Source organism: Astatotilapia calliptera, chromosome 3 (genome assembly GCF_900246225.1).
Source record: "Astatotilapia calliptera chromosome 3, fAstCal1.2, whole genome shotgun sequence".
Lineage (NCBI taxonomy): Eukaryota > Metazoa > Chordata > Actinopteri > Cichliformes > Cichlidae > Astatotilapia > Astatotilapia calliptera.
The window spans coordinates 5,023,911-5,040,292 of NC_039304.1; the positions used below are offsets into that span (position 1 = coordinate 5,023,911).

Sequence of the window (16,382 nt, forward strand, 5' to 3'; positions counted from 1 at the left end):
GCATTTTAGGATAGCAGAGGACTCTTGAGTGTTGTCTGCCTTTTGGTTGTTACAAGCCTTAATGTGTATTCCATTTGCTGACTTATGTTTATGTTGGGTCATAAAAAAGCACGGTTCCACCTTTAGAGTGCTTTTTATTGCTAAGACTCTATTTTTTAGATAGTGTACACACATTTTAATGGCTCCATCTTTATGATTATTATGCACCTAGCTCAACCAAGTGTATTGCCACAATAGACAAAAATAGCATTAAGGATATATGCTGGCGAATCAAAAGATGTTACCTATGAGTCACTATGCATGTACTTTAATGATCAAACAGGCATTTTTCTGTGTGTAGAAAAGCCTAAAAACATTAGCGCTGATCATACAGGTGGTCCCAGGTGTGGTACCTCCTCTGTCCCCCAACCCAAAGGAAAGACAGAATAAAGCAACAAAAGAATAACTGTGAACACAGCTGTAGTCTAGCAAAATTAGGCAAAACCTCTTGAAGGGTGGAGGATTACATTGATTTTTACAACAGCTGAGAGGCACCAGACTGTATGAAATCATTTATATTTGCTCTTTTAAACACCAGGCTCTGTCCTGGGAACGTGCCTGTGGTGAACTGGAAGTGTTGTTTGTTTTCATATTTGTGGCAGGAACAGCAGTTGAGGGGGAAATGGAAGAAAACAGTGTATTTAGTGCGAGCAGCGGTGTGTATCGAAGCTGAACAGACAAGACGGAGCAAAAACCCATACACGACTCAAACTCAATCAGAATCACAGACTATCACTGTGCCTGGCGAAAATTTGGGATACGTGAGTCACAATCTTACAGGGTATATGAAGACAGGCGTAGCCAATGTGACATTATCCATTGGTTTGTGAAGCTCTATTTTTGAAGGTCTAATTTGAAGGGGGAGGATCTGACTTAGAGCCCGTGTGCTGTTATGGTACCAACTTGTCAGTCGTCAAAGGAGCTTGCAAAGAAAAGCGTCTGGACTTCTTTAAGTTACTTGAAGACGTTTCACCTCTCATCCGAGAAGCTTCTTCAGTTCTAAGGTCAAATGGTGGAGAGTCCCAGATATAAACCTAGTGGGAGTAACCCCCCACAGAGGGACAAAAGGACCCCCTGATGATCCTCTAATCGCCTGAGCCAAGGTGTGAAACTGGGTGTGGGTCCCAATCAGCCAGAGTTTCGGGTGAGTTCATTGTGAAACCTGGCCCCACCTTATCATGCGAATTCCTGAGATCAGATCGCCCAGGATGTGAGTGGGCGTTAAGGCGTCTGGGAAGGGAACTCAAAACTGGATTATAGATGGCAGAGAGTTGGTGTCGTAAACCACCGCCTCTGTTCAAAGATGGTCGCTCACAGTGGACATAGTTTTAATCCAGTTTTGAGATCCCTTCCCAGACGCCTTAACGCCCACTCACATCCTGGGCCATCTGATCTCAGGAATTCGCATGATAAGGTGGGGCCAGGTTTCACAATGAACTCACCCGAAACTCTGGCTGATTGGGGCCCACACCCAGTTTCACACCTTGGCTCAGTGGATTAGAGGATCATCAGGGGGTCCTTTTGTCCCTCTGTGGGGGGTTACTCCCACTAGGTTTATATCTGGGACTCTCCACCATTTGACCTTAGAACTGAAGAAGCTTCTCGGATGAGAGGTGAAACGTCTTCAAGTAACTTAAAGAAGTCCAGACGCTTTTCTTTGCAAGCTCCTTTGACTATGATGACCTGGATGACTGAGAACCTTCACAGACAACTTGTCAGTCCCAATGTACGCCCACCCAACCCTGCTTTACCATCCTTCCTGACACTGATTCAGAAAATAATTTACAAAATAAACATCACATTGTGTTCGATAAGACTCGACACTTTAGATCATAAACTCGGGACTTATTTTGCAGCCAGTTAAACCTTCAGTCCAAAGCATAGACAGCTGTATTAGAAAAGTAGCTGGTTCTTTGGTGAAACAGAAATTAAATGACAAGGTCCATACAGCAGGAAACATTGAATAATGCCACTTAAGAGTCTGTTATGTGCAGCATTAATAGCAGTTGAAAACTAAAAATCAGATAATTAAGAAAACCAACTTTTCTGGAAGAAGTTTAGATTAATTCACAAATCTTTAGGTTTTTGTTTCTGGGTTTTATTGACTAATCATTTTGAATTATATGGTGCTGTAAATCACCCAGGAGGTGATGGTAGCTTGGTTTACTTTAGCGATTTGCTTGTTTTTGTCAAAATAAAAACTTTTTTCCACCTAAAAAGAAAAGAATGCAAAAAGAGAAGGTCCTCATGGAACTACATGATTCCAGATACTCCCTGCCTGTTCAGTGGCCATGTCTGGTTCACCTATTTGAGACAGAAGAAGTGTAAGTATACAACAGTTTTATGGACTGTGCCTCATCCTTTAAACCCCAAATGTTTGTATCTACAGTAAACATTTTCTGTCAGTTAACAAAAGCTTTCATTTTTATACTTACAGTACAGTCAGAGTTCGCAGAACTTTCTGTAACTTTACACATTTATTTTTTCATAATTCAAGCCCAAAGAGTTGTGCTGATAGATTTCTTCCATTGCATTTCTTTTTCTTATATTGAAATATCTCAGTGAATAAATGTGCACTTAAACTTCTGTACGTCAGCATAAATGGAAGTTTCGCCAGTCCAGCCGCTTAAGATCGAAGTGAGCTGTATGTGGCTCATGATGTGACTTTAACATCCTTGCTCTAGATCCGTCACAGTCATGTGGTCAGATTAGGAATTGTTGCCTCGTTGTTTTTCCTGTTCTTCAGATGGATAAAAAAACAAACATGGCAATGGTGTATTAATGCAGGAGTGGCAGAATCTAACTATATATGAGCAGAAACTTAAATTTCAATTTCTCCAAAAGCTCTGAGCTACCCGCCGCGATGTAGCTTTGATCATAGTGGAATAATGTGCTTTGATGCTTAGAATAAAAGATCTACCTTTTGATGTGCATGCGGGGGTCTGATTTATTCTGCTTTTTTACCCCTTGATACTGTGGGTTTCCATGAAACAGTTGGAAGTCATCACTTGTCTCGATCTGACCCAAATTTGGTGTCAGGATGTTATAAAACTAAGATCACAAGCCTCGCCCTTGCTGCTGTCTTAAGCTGAGAGCACTCCCAGGTGTTTGCCATCTCTCTCTGATTTGTCTGGATGGATAGAAGATGGTTCAAAGTCCTTGTGGATGCTGCTTGGAGATAGTCAGCGGGGCTGTTTTGGATGTTCCAGGGGGGTCAGGTAAATTGGGGTTTAAAAGTGTGTCACAGATGTTGCACGAAATTACAGCCATCATAACTCCAGGAGGCTGAAAAAAACCTTTTGAAATTCAATCAGTAAGACATTGTGTTATAAAAACTCCTTTTTTCTTTTCTTTTAGCTTTTATGGCCACAAACACAGCCCGACGTGTGCATTTATTGATGTCCTGGTTGTTTAATTTAAAGGAGTGCACATTTTAAAGGATTCATTATGCGCTGTTTATATCGAAGCAGCTGCATGGATGGAATACGAATGTAAGTGCATGCGTGATGGAGATGTTGCTGGGAAACTGAAACGGGATCATTAGGACCATTTGACAAAGCTAGGTGATGTGAACACACACTCAAACGGACACAGCGTAATTAATAAATGATTATGCCCGTGCCATGGATTAATAACAGAGCGAAAACTCTGCGAGGCAGTGAATCAGTTATGCTGATAAAAGCCCTCCATTTTCTATCAGATGACCCCCATCTTGAATAACAACCAGAGGCTGAGAGGAGGCGAGGGCAGGATGTTTGGGTGTCTAGACACGCAGCTGTGTGAGTCATGCAGCAGTGAGGACAAACCTGGGCTACTAAATTGGAACCACCTTGTCAGATTTAATCTGCTTTCATTTCAAGACCCCCGCTGTTGTACCCGCTGTACTTGTAAACCCGGCACAACAGGCTCCATGTCTACTGCTTTCTTTATCGCCTACTTCAAATGTCTACAAGCTCAAGGTCAAAAATAATCCTATAGAGACCATAATGGAGATAATTTACTGCATGTGCTGAAAAGTAAAAACAATTGTGCAATAGAGCCTTCAATGTCTGACACTTTTGCCCACTCAGTGGAGCTGACGCGCTGTTTCGACAAGCTGCACCTCTTTGATCGGCGGCGTTGGGTCAGAAAGAGATTGTTTCACTTTGGTTTCCCTCGAGCTCTCCATCTTTTGTTACATAAGTACACACGGGTGCTGCTCATAAAGCACTGCCACCTCCATATTTTCAGCTCTTGTGCCACAACTGCTCAACAATAAATCTTCATGTTGTAACTGAGTTACAGATAAGAGTTTTCCCCGGAAGTTTGCTTCTCGTACTGCAGCTGCACACGCTTCTGTGAGACTAGGCATCGGTGGAGCCGAAGACCTTCACTGTGACTTCCAGAGACTCTTAATCCGCTTAGATATTCGGTGTATCCTCTACACAAATAAAATTTGTCCTGACTGTATCTCCTCCCTCTCTGTTCTTCCAGAATTCAGACGACCTCCTGGTAGCATCGGCTGAATGTCCTAGCGATGACGAAGATTTGGAGGAGTGCGAGCCTGGAAATGGTGAGTCAGCTCAGGGAGTTCTGCCTTTGTTGTGTTTTATCTGGAAACAAAGTCAGCCTGAAACACAAAAGCAGAGTTACCTAGACTACCTCAATGTCCCTTTCTCCTCTTCTAAATGATACCTTGTGACTGCGCAGCCCCCCTGTATGCAGCTCTGATTGGCCAGATGTGTACTCTCCGAGTTTTTTTTCTTGTTGCTTTTTAAAGCAGCAGGCAGTCAGCAGCATTGTGGTCTGTCAATTGCTCAGCCATGTGGTAATACCTGGCATTTTCCCAGCTGTTGCACCAATCCCCTGCCCCGATTTTAACAAGGCAGGACAGTTCCAACGTGGAAACACAGCTTGTTCTGCATGGCGCACAGCTGTAGCTTGGCAGACCTGGTGGCTGAGGCACTGTTAGTGTGAACAGAGGGTCAAGCAATGTTCTGACACCATGTCAGGAGGTGGAAGTTAAAGGCCATGTGTTTTACTCCTTGCCGCTGTGGTTTCTAGCAGTAATAAGCTGGCCATATTTAAAAACTGCCAAGAACCATGCCTGTTCAGTGAAAAAGTGAGATTCAAATTACTCGTGCAGCTACAAGTCAAGGCTTCTAAAACTCCAAGAGTCAGAAGATATGCATGTCCACATTAAATTATGCAGTATTTCATCCTTAAAGATCTTGAGTGACAAGAGTTGTGTGTTTAATGGGTTCACAGATTTGACTCTGGTGTGGGTGAAACCTTTAATCAAAGCAGAGCCACTATGACGCCACTGTCAAATAATAGAAAACATTAAATTCCTGGAGCATAAAACAAGACTTGCTAGCGACTACTAGCTATAAGCTAAGTGTGGTTTTATTCAAACCTGCCTTAATGTTCTGAGATAGGGCAAACCGTTGTGTAGCTTCAGCAGAACATGCTTTATATCAGCGGTCCCCAACCTTTTTTGCGCCACAGATCAGTTTATGCCCGACAATATTTTCACTGACCGGCCTTCAAGGTGTCGCGGATAAATACAACAAAATAAAACTAGTACCGGTACCGAAAAAAAGAAGATTTATTCATAACACACGTGAAAAGACCCAGGAAAACCGAGTAAACGATAAAAACGATAACAAAATAACGCTGGAAACCGATAAAAACCCTGAAAACCATACATTTCACACCCGAGCCTCAACTCTCGCGGCCCGGTACCAAACGACTCACGGACCGGTACCGGTCCGAGGCCTTGGGGTTGAGGACCGCTGCTTTATATGATGGAAAAAGGGAAAAAATGAAGAGAAATGCCATAGTGTACATTGCTTAATAATGTATCTGATGACCCGTCATAAAAATGAGAAAAAACAAATATTTTAGAAATCTGTCAAAAACACGTTTAAAACTAAAAAATTACTTTGTTATTTATTAGTCAAATAACAAACTATATTCATGTTTTTATGTCTGAATTTGAGCCGGCACACTGGGCTTTCCCAGAAATGAATCAAGGACAATATTCAACCACTAAAACTGTTCAAGAAAAACAAAGATGTGCTTTTTTGTTTGTTTCTATTTTTTTCCAAAACACTAAGTTCAAATGTTAAAATATAATAATTATATTTTAGTATTAAAATATCATTTTGATTAAAGAGCCTTGTGCATACTGCTGGATAACTTTAATTTTATTTATACATTTCCAAATCACAACAACTTTTTTAAGGCAAAGACCCTGAAATAATACAGAGAAAACCCCAACAGACAATCCCCCTATGATCAAGTGCTTTGGTGATAGTGGGAAGGAAAAACACCTTTTTAACAGGACGAAACCTCCAGCAGAACCAGGCTGGGGTGATATTAGGTCTTTAAGAAAATTATTATTTTCTTGTTATAGTAATAGATCTTGTGTCATTACAGACACATAAGAAATGGTTTTGGTAATTACCAGTACTGTTAGGACAGCTGTAGCATAAACCTGGTACTGACTGGTGGTCTAATAAATTTGTTAAGCAGTGTATGTGCTCCCCGAAAAGCACTTGAGTTACCTTGAATAACTGTAAAAGTTTGTTGTAGGATTGTGGATTAGTGGTTTGACTGGTGGACTGTAAATGGCAGCAGATTACAACATTTATCAGTATGTTTGTGTTGGGAGAACCTGATCTGAACCAGTGCTGAGAAACTTGAGTGCAGCATTTTCCTGCAGTTTTCTCTGTAGGTGGTTGGGACTGAAATAGAGACTCAATACCCCTCTTATCAAAAGAAGAAATGAGAGTTTTTTTTGGTTGGATGCTATGTCCAGGCTTAATCTCCCATGAGGAAATGCAACTCACTATCTCTCCCTTTCTCTCGCACGCCCCCACAAACACACATACGGTGTCTGACATGCTCACCTTTCCACACAGGCACTTGTCTCTCTCACTCTGTGGGTGTAAAGTTTTCTCTCTGCCTCCGACTCTCCCGAGCAACAATGAACGCGCTTGTGCGTACACGCGCGCGCGTGCTCTGTATCACACCTTCCAGATGCCACGAGAGTTCCAGCGAAGCGAGCCGGCAGGGTCGGATAAGCCTCTGTGAAAACTGTGGACGAGGAGAGCAGAATCAACATTGTCTCCAAAGCATGTTCCCCCTCCATCACTGCTGCACAAACACAGGCCTTTAGTCATTGTGTGATAGGACCAATTCCCAGTGTTTTCAATTACATGTGAGTGTTCGGCTCGCTGTTATTGAACTGCCTTCAGGAAAGAAGGAGAGAAACATTTTAAAGGCAGCTGTGGATTTTCTGTTAAGCAAAGCTAGATGCAGTGGTTATGAATTGATGAGGATCGATACAACTCCTTCATATATACAACCAGCTGAGCTCCATCTGCTTACCTGCAGCTGGTAACACCACAACACACAATTCAAGAGATGCAGCTTGTTTTTTCCTTTTCCCTTTTTTCCAAAACTGCATTTGGTGGAGGAGTGTTTTGGCTGTGTCACGCTAAATGAGAGTCCTCAACGTGAAACGCTCAGACAGTGATTGAGGGGTAGCTGCTGTTGCACATTTGCTGACAAGCTCAGAGTGGATGCAAAATAGACAAAAGCACAGGGTGCAGAGAAGAAGACCTGAGGAGGAGACGAGCGGGAAGGACTGGCTTTCATTGAGATGTGCATCACGTTCCTTTGCGCTCAAAGCAGAACAGAGGAATGGGGAGAGGAGAGAAGCGGAGGTACAGAGGGAGCCTGCGAGAGAGAAGGAAGAGGAAGTGAAGGAGAGAGTGAAATTCCCATGAACGATTCCTGGCGTTCCCACCAGGCTAATTAAACTTTGACTGTTAGAGAGCCTTAATTACATCACCCAATTAGAGCTATGGTTTCGATACTTCAGTGTTTGTAATGAGTCTCTGTCAGAAGGGTGACAAGCTAGGAAATGTGGACCTCGATTACAAAGCTCAATATACCGAGCAGAAAATGAACAGACAGGAAAAAGTCTCCAAAGATGCATATGGACACTCATTTGCTACACATATAATAACTATATTTCACACTAACAAACATATTGAGATTCTATCCGTCCAACATTAAAGCTGTGTCTTTTTGTCTCCATATATCATGTTCTGTCTGTTCTCTAGCCCGACATGACCTCACTTTGCTTTTCTCCAAGCTACTTATCAGTCCCAGGATGTTGTAGGCTCTATATCGGTTTTACTCTGACAAGATCAGAGCTTTGAGGAGCTCCTCAATAATTCATCAGACAGCATGCTATAGAGACAACCTATGAATTGCTCTTCTTAGGCCGAGGAGTGAAAATAAGAGATTGGGTGATAGATGAGGGATGACCTGGAGCCTCTCGGTCCCCCTCCGCATTCAGTGTGACTCAGAGCCAAGTCGATGGGTTTGGGTGTTAGTTATTTGTCAGGGTGATGCTTTATTGATCGCTCTTAGCTAGTAACAGGCCCAAGTTTATCAATATAGGTTCCACGGGTTGGATCCTGAGCAGTATGGATGCTTGAACCTGCATGACAGGATGCTTTCTAAGCGGTACATCATCCTTTCAGGGTTCAGGCAAGTGTTACTGTCCAAGCCTCTACCCCTACTGTGTCTGATTGGTCAGATTTGGAACGAGCCTTCTGATTTGATCGTTTTCTGTGGAAAAAAATAATGCAATTGAGTAAAGGTCGCATCAGCTCCATGATGAATGCTTGAGTTTGCATGAGTTATAATGAAATGTCTCCCAGCTACCATAGGGCGAGACGGGGGGTACAGCCTGGACATGTTGCCAGTCTGTTGCAGGGCTTTAGGTGATTGTCTTTAATTAGCAGAGTTATTTTACAGTACCAAAAATATGGATCTTAGTCGGGATACCCAGTCACTGCAGAGGTGCTCAGTCAGCCTAATCACACAAGCGAAGAATGCATTACTCAACATTATTCACATGCCTGTAACCATTTTATTTCATTACTGGTCAATGGTGCATTTTTGTCATTTACAAAAAAATTATACATATTCTGCAAACTACACAAAAGTGGTTTTTGAAATTCTAATTAGAACCAAATGTTTTAGGGAGGATGGCCTTTTTCCTTGTGTTGCATTCTGAGTAGGAAATCTGGCCGCTTTAGCTTCAGATTGTAAACAAATGCCCCGGAGCACCATGGAGAAACATGATGGTTTGCAGATTGTCTGAACCTCTGACATGGAGATTGGAGACTGGAGACTTTATTGCTGCACAATATGTGACTCTGAGTGAGACACAATATGAGCAGGGCATCATATCTTTTTTGTCAAAACAAGTCACTTCACCTGAGAACAGCAGCAGCAGTTTACAGAGCCCCGCATATAAAGAAGCAGGTTTGTTCCCTGCACCGATTATAGGGCCACCTATTGTAGCGGGATTCAGAAGCAAGAAAGGGATAATATATTATGCTCGGACACGCAGTTAGATTTTCCATCTGCAGCCTAATCGAAGCTGAATTACAGAATGCTGAAACTCCAAACAACCTTTTTGCTCTAAATATTTGAAATAGATGTGAGCGGGGTGATGTGATCAGCAGAATAACGATATTTGTCAGGAGACCGACGTGGATGCATCAGTATCCATCTGCCCTGTGCTTATTTTGAGTAAATAGGAGGGGTGGGGGTGACTCACACTGGCAACGCAGTAGAGAGGCATGTGGGTAAAGATAAAGGAATTTCATCATTGTGGACTAAACGTCTGCCTCAGCTGTTCAAATCAACAGAGTCAAACTCAATCAATCAGGCTGAATATCTGAGTCTCTCCCGCTTTAACGCTGAAATGACAGAGTGGGAATGTTAAAGAAACAGACCCCCACACGTGGGAATCATGCCTAATTTTTTTTTTTTTTTGGCATCAGAACTGGTCTCAGTAAATCCCAGTTTGGGTCTGATGGCTTTGATGTAAAATAATACGCATTCACCTAAATATTTTATGCTCACTTTCCTGGGTTTCCTCTGGTTTACATCAGTCTGTGGTTCTTGGCAGCTTTCAGCAGGAGAACACATGCAGGGAGATTTGTGATATGTATCCCCCACCCACCCCACCTTCCAACCTGGCTGTTAACAGCACCAGAGCTGCATACAGGGACCACACAGTGCAGTGTCGGAAAGCCAATTGAAGTTGCTGATTGGTTTTAAATATTGGTGCAGTAGGCTTAGGTCGCACAACAGGAAATGAAAAGATGTTTCACTTGATAACTGCCTGGAGGTCTGACATGTGGCTCACTCTGTGTATGAGGGCTGAGGTTCATTACTCTGCTAGGAGCTGCTGCCTGCCAGTCATATGGGATAATGCCATGAGGCCTTCAGGCTTTGGCTCCTAAAAACTAAGAGGACAGCAGAGCGATGTGGGTCACTTGCTTGAACAATCCTTTCTATGTACACTTGTGCATGATGACTCTGAGCCTCCCGTAAATATTTAATAACCATTGTAAGCGTCACTCCGAGGGGCTCCTATAAGCAGACTTTAAGCAGGGAAGCACAGTGGTCCTGATTCCTGAGGATTACATTAAATGTTTATTGTAACAGGGGCATCTATTTGCCGTGTCAGCCGCACGTACAGTAAGTAGGACGCACTGTGAGCAGAGGTAGCTTCTCAGTAATGGGCAGGCTGCACACCGAGCAGCAGGTATGAAGCTCGAAATTGCACTCGCAGCATCTGCGCCACGCAGACAGACGGCAGAGTAAAGATAGCAGCGCTAACGTCTTCTCGTCATCACCCTCACTCGCACATGCGTCCTGTATCTCTAGGAAACGATCTTCTCTGCGTTCCCAAATCGTTGGCCCCACCCCCCTCGCTGGAGCGACTTTGACGAGTTATCTTACGAAACACAAAGATTTTCTTTCTTTCTTTTGAACGCACTGGGGGAAATCCTACTCGAAGTGAATCTGCTTTGTTCCTCAAATGTGCCGCCGCACTCTGCTGTCCTCTCGCCTTCAAGGTGAAACTCATCCCTCAAACGCAGACAGAAAATGTATGGGAGAGAAATAACTTGAGCATTGCCATGGAAACTAGCCTTTCCAGTAGTGGTGGTGAAATAATAACTTAGAACGGTTGAAGAATTACTAAGTTTCTTTCTCCTTTACAGCTCTCACATTTTGCTTTATTTCAAGGAGTTTCTCTCAAGTGTGTTGTTATATGCTGATATGTCGCAGTGGCTTTGTTAACCCAATGCATTACCTTTTTTTTTAACAAAGCCTTTGCCATTCTTTAAGTGAAAATGTGGGGGTTTTGTAACTGACCAATGGGTTTGGGGGTGTTTGAGTGCTGCTGAGCTGAATAAAGGCCACAGAGGAATTCTTACAATCCCAGAACCTCCTATTAACCATCCCCTCCCTTCCCATTCATTCCTGAAACGCCTTATCCAGCCACTCTCTCCCACTGAGTCTCCCTGGTTTACCTCATCAATCGAACACAGAGCCAGAGTCATGATTTTATGCTGGTGATGTTGGCATTTCTTTGCTTATGTTTTGCTGTTACCTTCCCTTTTGTCCCCCTCCAAGATGTGTTGTAATCTAATTCACTCTGCAATACTTCTCAACTGTTTCCTTTACTGACCCTTTTGCAACACTGGACAGAAAATTGAGTGTGTAAATTTACTGCTATTAATATTCTATTTCCTGTTGACACACTCCTGATATGTCTAACCATTTCAGTCTATGATACAAGGATTCCTCTTAAATGCACCTTTTTTCCCCCAATAATCTGAACTGAAGCAAAGTCGAAGCTTATTTCGCACTGGGCTAAAATTGCATAACTGAGGCTTGAACTGAAATTCTGGCTCATTAAGACTTTTTTTAATGTTATTTGTGTTGATGGCTGTTTGAAAAGAACATCATTCCCCCATGTTTAACGTGTGGTGTTTGGGAGGGAAGTGGGCATGAGGGAGTCATGATAAAAAACTGAGCAGTATTATTTAATACTCTGTTACTCAGTGCGCTGTAGTGTAGTGCACTGAGAGTTTGGGTTAAGAATTAGAGGCATCAGTTTTCTGCAGCCGCTCCTGAGGGTTTGCATACAGATTAAGCTAATTAGAAATGAGCCATAGAAGCCACCATGCCCAAAAGGGGAAAATAGGATTGAGACAATTCTTCATGTGAATTTGGGGGGGGGGGGGGGGGGGGAGAACAAGTGAATAATGCAACAATACATTATTATTCTTTTTTTTTTTTTGTTACATTCTGATTATTTTTCACCCAATAAAGAGACAAAAGAGGAGAGGAGGTAAACAATGGTGGGGGTGGGGAGGGGAGTTGTTTATCACTATCCGAGAACAATCTTACACAGCTTTCTTTTTGTAATTTTTTTTTTCATGCAAAAATCATGCGGCCAATTTGTTGATGTAAGTGACCTGAACCTCGTGGTTTGCTATCTTATTTAACCAATCACAGCAGAAACATCTGAGCGTAGTCAGCGTAGGTAGGACTAGAAAGGTTAGCAGTGAAGGATAGGCTGTGTAGTACAATAGATGTTACGTTGTTCAGTGTAATTTGTAGTCTGCTTTTACCTTGTGTTAGTGATATGACATGTAGGAATATGCAGCACAGCGAAATAGGTCAGAACAGTCAGGAGCAGGTGCAGGCTAGAGTATATTCTTACATCTTGTTTTATAATGCAGCTCAAAGTTAGTCAGCATATTAACTTTTTAAATAGAACAGACTAAACTTGTAGAACTAACCTCATGTTAAGCTGTAGTGCTGTTCTAATACTGGTGTTTCTGTAACATTTGAACTGTCTTTCTTCTGTTGATCTGGAAGTCGTCTCTCCCTCAGGTGGTCTCTAACACTCTTTTCCTTCGTTGTCTCTTTCTTGTCCTAGGAGGTGAATTAGTGTTGCCCATTATTACAGTGGACTCCCTAGACCCCCCATCTATCGCCACCCACTACCCAGTAATACCCCCGCCCCCCACCACTTACCGCCCTTTCCTCACCCTGCTTGAAACCACCAAAGAATCCCTCCCCTTGCCCAACGGCCGGCCCCCTTGCCCCTTGGACCAGGAGGACTGCGAGGAGACCATCGAGGTGTCGGCGTACGGCTCGGGGGAGATGACCGAGTCAGATGACGAGGACTATTACAAAAATTCCGGCCTGGTCACCGACAGGACTGTCCTCCCCCCTCCCCCGGCCGTCGAGGGTGGCGTCCAAAACCCCCGAGACCGCCATTTCTCCCGCTTCCCCAACTCCCGCCCCCCCCTCTCCTCCACCCCCACAGCCAACCCCGATCAGCTGAACCCGCGCATCAAGTCAGCCGGCGGCGGCAGCAGCAGTAGTAGCAACAACATCCCTGCCGGGAAAATGAACACCCGGGACCAAGTGCTGCTGCCGCCGGCCCAGCCCTCTTTGGATCCAGGCCACCGTAGAGTCCCAGGTATAACCTATCCCCCAAATTTCCCTCATGTTCCCACTCCAGACCCCACGTCTCCAGAGAGAGGGCTCCCGGGTGCCGTAGAAGTGCAGCAGTCGAGCAGCACCACCGGGATGGTGGTGGGCATCGTGGCAGCCGCTGCCCTCTGCATCCTCATCTTGCTGTACGCCATGTACAAGTACCGCAACCGCGATGAGGGCTCCTATCAGGTGGACCAGAGCCGTAACTACATTAGCAACTCAGCCACACAGAGCAATGGGGCCCTGGTGAAGGAGAAACAGCCCAGCACTGCCAAGACGGTCACCAAGAACAAGAAGAACAAAGACAAAGAGTACTACGTCTGAGGGAGTGCCGCCGTGACACACAGGGGCAGACAGCAGAGCACTTAGAAAAGGAAAGAGACGGCGGGGAGAAGGAGGGAGAGAAGGCAGTATGTGGGAAAACTGCAAACACATCACAGTGGCTAATTCATTTCAAACTTCAAGTATTGTCAGGTGCTCATATGTGTTACCAGTTCATCTCGAATCAGAGGGAGGCAGCGAAATGAGATGGCACAGTGACATCACAGCTCTCCTCACACATTTCCACATTGCTTTGATTGATTAGACTAAACTTCAGTTGCATTCAATGCTAACCACAGTGTGGATTTAAGGAAAGGCTATTACATCTCTACACATACCGTGCCAACAACCACGTAGCAAATGCTGATAAAGCAGTGATTCATGGGTTAGCCTGAGTACTGTAGGAAAGCATCGCCATCAGTATTTGTGTCAAGGCCTGTACTTGATTCTGAGGAGAACCTGCGTCACCTTAGACAGTATCAAACAGATTTTTTTTCCAACCAGGCTCGAATTAGCAGATCAATATACTGCCAGCTTAGAGAAACACTGTGTCAAATCCAGCTCCTCCACCTCTGTAAGTGTTCGACACCTCCGATCTCTCGCCTCTCATCGGATCTCTCTCTCTCCTTCTCGTTCACCCACGAACTCTGTTTCTCTCCTTGTCTACGGTGCCCAGCAGCCGATGCGATGTAAACTCTGCCGTGTTTCAAGCATGTAGTATTCATTTACGAAAAAGAGATAAACTGTTTTTCCTTTCTGTGGAGTTTAAAAAAACAAAAAAAATATGACGCCGATGACTGATGATCGTAACAACATTAAAAGTAGCAACTACGTGAGATGCCACCGCTCCAACCTAACGGATGCTAAATTGTACGTTTAGCCGCCAAAAACTCATCGAGGCCAAAAAAAACACCCCTTTGGTCGTCCTTTGTTCCAGCAGATCTGTGTCATGTGTATCTGGGGCTCTGAGGTGCCCCCTAGTGGGCCAGCAGAGAAACTGTCACGTCCTTACAAGTTACTAATCACCGAAAAACAGAAAAAACCTCCAGCAAACAAGATGAACTCTGTTCTATATAATTATAAATATATGTATAGACGTTGCAGAAACATATGGACCTATGTGAACGAATCAAAAAGTGCGTTTGCTGAGACGTGCACAGCAAAAGATGGGATTCTTGAACAGCTTCACCGTCCAACCCCCCGTTCCTCAGACCCCTGCCCCTCACTTCATGAACAGTGCGGCTGATGGAATGCCTTGCTGCAAGACTCAGTCACTTTGGTTTGCTCTTTTCTTTTCTTTTTTTAAATTTCTTTTCATTTCTGGAGGAATGAGAGACATTTTAGGGAGATTCTGAATTCATTCGTGTTGGAGTTCCACTGTGGAGAGAGATACCTTGCAGCAGCTGAAAAAGAGCAACTGTGTCGTTCGCCCCTCTCTAGCCTGACTGGACTGACGGCAGCCCGCGGGCAAAGCGAACTTAATGGGAAGAGCACACAAATAAAAGGAGAACAGCAGTTCCCTGAAAGATGTACAACAGAACTCTAGTATTCCAATTTTCTCAAGTCTATTAAGAAAAGAAAACTGTACCATGAAAAGAAAAATTCTGAAAAAAGTTTGTGAAATGTCTAAATATTTGACTTTCATCCCATTACTAAGAGAAATGTGTTTTCCCTACTATCATTCCTGTTTGGAGAAAAAAAATAACTGATTCTGGGAAACTGAAATTTCTATGTATTTTCTTTTGGTACCTGAGCAAATATGATTTGGGTTATGAACATCAAACCATGCATTCTCCTTTTCCAGAGGAGAAAATGTCCTCTTTTATCCTCCATCTGTCATCCTTAGCCTCTTTCTTTGTTCTTCATGCATTCCTTTTTCTCTGTAGAGATCGTATGTCCCCGTATCCTGTGAGGAAAGCAGGTTTTATCCATCCTCTGATTTTTATTTACTTTAATTTGTTTTATATCTATTTCTGTCTATATGGCGAGAGACAAGACGGTAGTCATTTCACTTGACGGGCTCCGTCGTTACTCTCTTCTGCCACGTTTGTCTGGTTTCTCTCTTTCTCCATTCTGAGCATACTCTCCCAGTATCTTCCTGTTCTTTCTAAATGTTATTGTAAAGTGTTCCAGTGAGATGACTCTAAATATGTGTACATTAACAGAGGGAATACACTTGGTTATATACTTCTTACTTACTGCGTTGTGTGGTCTGTTCATTGTCTCCTTATTTTCAAATTTGATTCAATCCCCAGGAGGTACTCAGAGGACTGCAAATTGCTTTGAAACAGTTCGATATTACGACATCCGATGGACCAAGTTGCTGGTGAAAGCAGCTCTAATTAGAACCGGACCATTTCTGACTCTGACACCCCGATTAAGATAAATGCTCTGCAAAATAAGTCTGTAGCTGGACCCGTTTTAAAGGGATAGTCTCATTTCTCAGTATAAAGAAAAGTTATTACATCAAATAATTTGAAAGATGCTATAATCACAAAAAATTCTCCACATCACGGCTTTAAATGCTGACATATTTCATAACAGCGCAGTGGCCCTAAAAGCATTAATGTGTTAATACATTTTCCAAATTAAGAAAGTAAGACGATTTCACACTTAGTTTAAATGTATCTTAATATTGTCAG

General features: G+C 43.3%; 1 protein-coding gene across 9 annotated transcripts in view; it reads left to right on the forward strand.

Annotated features, from left to right (window-relative positions):
* Positions 1-15,938, forward strand: part of nrxn2b (neurexin 2b) — a 700,882-nt gene extending 684,944 nt beyond the window's left edge. For 7 of the 9 annotated variants that reach the window (XM_026160309.1, XM_026160297.1, XM_026160299.1 and 4 more), the window contains 2 exons: positions 4,513-4,591; positions 12,854-15,938. In XM_026160309.1, coding sequence (XP_026016094.1) covers positions 4,513-4,591; positions 12,854-13,743 — 969 coding nt within the window. In that variant the 3' untranslated portion in view covers positions 13,744-15,938. The remainder of the gene's footprint in view (positions 1-4,512; positions 4,592-12,853) is intronic. The other 2 variants (XM_026160315.1, XM_026160323.1) reach the window with 1 other exon arrangement.
* The last annotated feature ends 444 nt before the right edge of the window (positions 15,939-16,382 follow it).